General features: G+C 31.3%; 1 protein-coding gene across 1 annotated transcript in view; it reads left to right on the top strand.

The window, feature by feature from the left end:
• LOC111635782 (RNA polymerase II-associated factor 1 homolog) overlaps window positions 1-6,232 on the top strand; it is a 29,705-nt gene that overhangs the window by 8,396 nt on the left and 15,077 nt on the right. Inside the window, exons 2-5 of the mRNA XM_023380852.1 lie at window positions 4,888-4,980; window positions 5,362-5,483; window positions 5,604-5,673; window positions 5,799-5,900. Coding sequence (XP_023236620.1) covers window positions 4,888-4,980; window positions 5,362-5,483; window positions 5,604-5,673; window positions 5,799-5,900 — 387 coding nt within the window. The remainder of the gene's footprint in view (window positions 1-4,887; window positions 4,981-5,361; window positions 5,484-5,603; window positions 5,674-5,798; window positions 5,901-6,232) is intronic.

The following is a 6,232-nucleotide window of genomic DNA, read 5'->3' as shown; positions in this document are numbered from 1 at the left end:
AGCCAATGGAAAAACTAGAAGTGTCATTTATGAGCTGTCCTAATTCTGCAACATTTGTGACTTCCAAACAGCAGTTACAAACTTTGGGAACTGGAGATTGTCTTCTGCCCGATACCACTCTGTTACTGGACTGTACTTGCTTCAAAGCCCTGTGTGAGAAAACCAGCATCGTAATTGCTTGCAGTGAACCCCATCCCCTTGTTGGGGGTTGAGAAGGGCCTGGATAATAAAGCAAGCAAACTGTGATCAATTACCTATGGAAACTGAAATGACACTTCTCCAAAGCCCTCTGTCTGGAAAGAAGGTGAAGAACCTTCCCTCGTTCATCCCTCGACATGAGTAGTCTCAGAACAACCAGTACATATTAGCCCTTAATACCTGATCATCCATTCATATAATGTGGAAAAGAAACTATCTTGGTTTTTATCTTTTACCATTTATAGAATCCTCAGCCAAATAGCTGGACCACCAAGAATGGTACAAAAACTTTGATCAGGAGATCTATTCATAAAGACTGAAAACAGTCAACATAGTAAAAAGCTCCAAGAAATAACCAATTTTGCAGGAATACCAGTTACAATAATTCCATATGGATATCTAAATTACTCCAGAGGAGTAATATCAGCTGAGTGCCCAACTGAGGAATTTTAGACAACCTGGCAGGCCAGGGAATTTGTGGTCAGAAGAATTAACCAAACATGAAATGGGGAAGTGATTTCCTACATGGCATTTAATAATAACCTTCAACACTCCTAATTTTTCTCTTGCTTCTTTCATGATTTGTAAACCAAAAACTTTTTGATGCAATATTCTATAATATGCCAAATTTCAATTATCTAGAATTGCAATGATTAAATTAACAAAGCAAGTATTTGTAATATAATTTATTTATACTGTATTTTGAATCACCACATTTAGCAATTCTTCTTTAGTGCAACCTGTTGTTATAACTCTAACCTTCTTGTGGATATCAAAAAGCATACCTAAATTGTAGAGTTTGGCCATGTATCCAAACCTGTTCAGATGTTATAACTGCCAGGCATCTGAACACACCAAATACAACTGTCAGAAGAAAACAAGACATCCAAACTGGGGAACAACCACATGAAAGTAGAAGAAAACTGCCATTTAAAACTAGTTAAATTAGAATTAAAAACACTAAACCTATAAACCAGCAAATTTTTATAACAAATGCAAATGTTTTCACCCATGTTTTGCTTGATGATGCCTGTTCAACAAGGGCAAACACATTTGCACTTGTTATAAAAATGTACTGGTTTATAGGTTTAGTGTTTTTAACATATGAAAGTAGCTGTTCAAACCCATCATTTTGTGTAAATTGTGGGGAAATCATACCACAAGGTGCCCAAAATAGACAGCAGAAAAGAAATCCAGCACATATGAGTGATAGAACAAACTACTTATGTAGAAGTAAAGTGGAGATATATGCATATATATCCTACTAAACCCATATATGCCAATAAACTTGTGCAAAAAATTTCACAGAAGTTTAAACAGAAATTAGCATATCTCTAGTGAAATATACCGAAACCTTACAGAGGAACCAACAAAAATCACATCCACTTTATAGATAACAAAATTGACTTGTCCCAGCAACAAAACTGAAAACACTGAACAAAAAAGTCTGTTTTACCATTCCACCCAACTTCTCTAAAATTGAAAAACAAAACTCCTAACCAGAACAGCAAATAAACAACAATCGCAAAACGGCATAAAATATGTCTCAAAGAGACAAAAACACTAAATAAATCTACCCAGCAAGGAACGGTATCTTTACAACTCACTTCACTGCTCTGAATATGCTCATGGTAATACCCTAATGAAATTGTCAAGAGATATGATATAAAACTGATGAACTGAAGGTCTTAATACAGACTTATGGTTCAGTCTATATGTGCCTACAAGAAACAAAGGCTGAACCAATTGACATCCTTAAATTTAAACACTACAGTGTCCTCCGCAAGGATTTTCATGCCACATAAAATGCTTGTTACAAGGTAGCAATTCTGGTTTCACACAAAATGCCTGACAGAAATTTCTCTGTTTACATTGCTTCAGGCTGTGGCAGTCCAAATTCATCAGGGACTAATAACAATGAGTAATATCTATCTCCTTCCAGGGGATACAGTAGAACAAACCAACTTAAAATAACTAATAAATCAACTCCCAAAACCATTTATATTGTTGGGAGACTTTAACACAGTTGAAGCTTGGATAAAAACTACAGAGAATAAATTATCAAAATGCTTCTGGACACACACACTGAACAACACAGGCATCACTAATCATTTTCACTATCCAAACACACCTATTTGGCTATCAACCTCACTATTAGCACACCAGAGATGTTTGCAAATTGTCCTTCCAAATCTCAGAGGCAATGACCACTTTCCTATAATCATCTGCCATATAAAGAATTAACCATAGAAAACATAGCTCCCGGGTGGATAATCCAAAGACCTGTTGGCACAAATTTACCAAGCTTGCTAACTTCACAATAACTACAGGCAGGAGCCAATCATCAGACTAAGAAATACAAAATGTCAGAGACAATTCTGCAAAACTATACACCATAAAACCAGAGTTAATAAAATGGACAATGGAACTAGCCAATGGAAAAACTGGATAAGATGAAATAGTACTTGCCTGACTAAGAACTGGACACACATGACTAGTACATAACTATCTAATAACAAGGGATACCCAACTCATATGCTCAACTTGCCACACTCCACTTACAATCCAACATATATTACTAATGGCCAAAATGGCTCTGTACAAAATGGCCAGAGAATGCTACCTTCGACAACAGATATCTTCAGATGACCAAGCTCTACAGAATGTACTAGATGATAATGAACAAATTCATCTACAGTGGTATATCTGAAGACAATAAACTTATACAGAACTGTAGGACATAAAACAGAACAATTATGACAGAAAAAGACACAAGTGAGCATAACAGCAACTAGACATGGTACTTTTTGGCCTGCTGATCGGGTGATGGGCCAGTACAAATGGTTCAATAAGGATAGTTCAAATGAAAAGTTATAATGTGCATTTGGTGGAATTTGGATGGACCGATGCATCGGGAGTTGGTTCCTACTGGCCAGGGCCACAGACAGGAACCTCTATGCTGAGCAACTGGAACAAGTGTTTGAAGTCCTATGCACTGACTATTCAGCATTGCTTAATCAAAAGAGTACACTGCTGTAGCACAGTAGCACTTTGGTACATTGTTTTTCAAGAAAAGTTAGAAGAGTTGGAGGGGATCAAAGTTTTGACTTGCCTAACACACTCTTGACCTTTCTTCATCACATTTTCACCTCTTCTGGCTGTTGGCACATTTTTTGCAAGGACATTCCTTTAATACAGAGCTTGATATCAAAAATGGAATAATTTTCCTACCAGTTAAAGAGCAAGCCAGTGATTTTAAATCATGATGCCAGGAACTATAGTGATGAGTAACATCATAATACTTCCATGAATAAAGATGATAACACTTATTGTAATTTTTCTACTTTTAGTAATACACACAACTTTATATTGATAAAGAAGCAGGGGCATCACAAGAAAAAAATTACCAAATTGGGGTACCACTATTACAGGAGTGGCAAACCTATGGCATATGTGCCCAAAGTGGCACATGAGAAATCATCTCACGTAACATATCATGCAATTTCAATTCATCATCTGTATTTTTCAATTATCCTTTTGGTTTGGTTTACCACCTAATCATTCTTTTTTTTTCAATCAGTTTCTTTACATTCATTCTAATTAAAGCATGTTTATTTAATTTCTTTAAATATTGTTATTCAAACTCTAAAACTTTGGCATACATAAACATCTTTAAAGCTAAGTATGCTTACTATATGGCATACGGGCTAAAAAAAGTTTGCCACCCCTGCACTATTAGAAAAATGTTGAAAAACACTAAAATAAGTAGTAAATGATAATTGCTGTTAATGATATTATTGTTTTTATACATTCTCAGGTGCATTGGTCTCTATAACAGCCAATGCTTTTAGAATAAGAGTGAATCACTTCACTCTTATTCTCTATTTTCTATAAAGAAGTAATATATGATTAAAATAATTTTATAAGAGGAGCATTACTAGGAGAGGAATTACTGAAAACTTCATATTAGCTTTCAAGATAAAATTACGAGTGTATGATATCATTGTATATTAATTGATGCACAGAAAAGGAATGGGAGGAGGACTAAAGGTAAAGTGTATATAGAAGTTGTCATTGTTACTTTTGAGATGAACTATGTTAACATGAATATATCTGAGATGCATGAATGTTTTTAAAGATATTCTTTGTAAGTTTGAAACAGAGTAAAGCTGGTTGGGCAAGTTTGTAACTGCAAACTAAAGTCTGTAGATAACACACATCATTTCAACCCACATTTACTTTCAAATTAACTTTTAAATACAGGTAACTTGTAGATTACCTGCACAAAATAATTGTACTATCTATAATTATTATTTTATTTGGCAGGAATTTGTTTTATAAACTTAAAATTGTATGTATTTCTATGGGAAAAGTCTGTAATTTTGATGAAAAGTACACGACCAAGTTTTTATTTGTAAGACAGATGTATATGAAAAAAATTACTAATGAATTTTAAGATATTAAAGAGAAAGTGCAGAAAAAACATCATAAAGAATTGATAATTTTTATTTGAGGAAATACATAATTTGATATGTTATTGTGTCATTAGTCTTTTATAAGAATTAATTGATGAATGGAACATATAAAAATTAACATTATAAATGATCTTTCTGAATACTCAAACAATTTTAGTTTTGTTAATTAAAGTAAACATTTAAAATGAATTAATTTCTATTTATTTTTTTCCAGATCAGAAATTGTTTGCAGAGTTAAATATTGTAATACATTACCTGATATTCCATTTGATCCAAAATTTATAACGTATCCTTTCGAATCTAATAGGTATGTAATTTTACATAATAATTATTTATAAGGATTTTGAGATAATTCAAAATGAATGAATATAAATAAATTAAGAAAATAGAAACTATTTTTAATAAACATCCTTAAATCTATTCACGTTTCCAAGTGCAAATATTTCAAAATAAGTTATTTGCAATTATTTGTTAATTGGAAATATCAAATACTGCACAAGATTTACTTACTGGAATATAATGATTTTAGATTTCATAAATTCTAATAGATACACAAGTTTAAAAATAAGACATGCAGAAAAACACAAACTTAATCAGTTTAGAATAATAATGTTAAAATAAAACATATGTGCATGTGCTTAAATTGTTTTATATACTGTATACATTGCACTGTTTTATATAATTATAGATTCGTCCAATATAAACCAACTTCTCTTGAAAGAAATTATAAACATGATCTTCTTACTGAACATGACTTAGGTGTTACAATAGATTTAATAAATCCTAATACCTATACTATTGACCCAAATGGTAAATAAATTTAATTATTTCTGTGTATTTATTATAATTCAAAAGATGAAAAAGTTTTTAGAAATAAATCTATTTGTTATTGTAATTATTAATGTTAATGATAATTTATAATTAAATTAGAATTAATGCTTCATCCTGAAGATGAAAAATTACTGGAAGAAGAAAGTCTTGCACCTCAAGATTCTAAAAGGTTAGTCTTTTTTTTTTTTTATAGAGTTTCACATTTATTGAAAATTATAGTTTGTATACTTGTATAGGGATTTTTTAAGTAATTATTAAAAGTTATTAAATAATGTTTTTTAAACTATTTTACAGATCACGTCATCATAATAAAATTGTTCCTTGGTTGAAAAAAACTGAATATATTTCAACAGAATTTAACAGATATGGACATAGCAGCGAAAAAACAGAAACAAAGTAATAAATAAAATTATACTTTGTATGATAAATTTATTTCACATTATGTAATATATTTATTATATTTTAGGTAACTGAATTATAAGGAAAATGTTTTTATTTAACATAAAATATTAATTTATCACTTTCATTCTAAATTTGAAATATGGATAACTTTCATATAATATAGTAGTTAGATTCTTATAAAATCTTGTGTAGTAGAAAATTATGTTATGCAGTGTGTGATCGATTGACGAACAAATCAGATAATGAACACTTCTGTGAAAGATTTTTATGATCGGACAACGAACACTTCACTGAACAAACATAAAAAGAAGCAATGAAAATAGCAA

The sequence above is a fragment of the Centruroides sculpturatus genome, unplaced genomic scaffold (assembly GCF_000671375.1).
Source record: "Centruroides sculpturatus isolate CEXI.00-Female unplaced genomic scaffold, Cexi_2.0 scaffold1007, whole genome shotgun sequence".
NCBI lineage: Eukaryota > Metazoa > Arthropoda > Arachnida > Scorpiones > Buthidae > Centruroides > Centruroides sculpturatus.
This window is presented reverse-complemented; position numbering and strand designations above follow the sequence as displayed.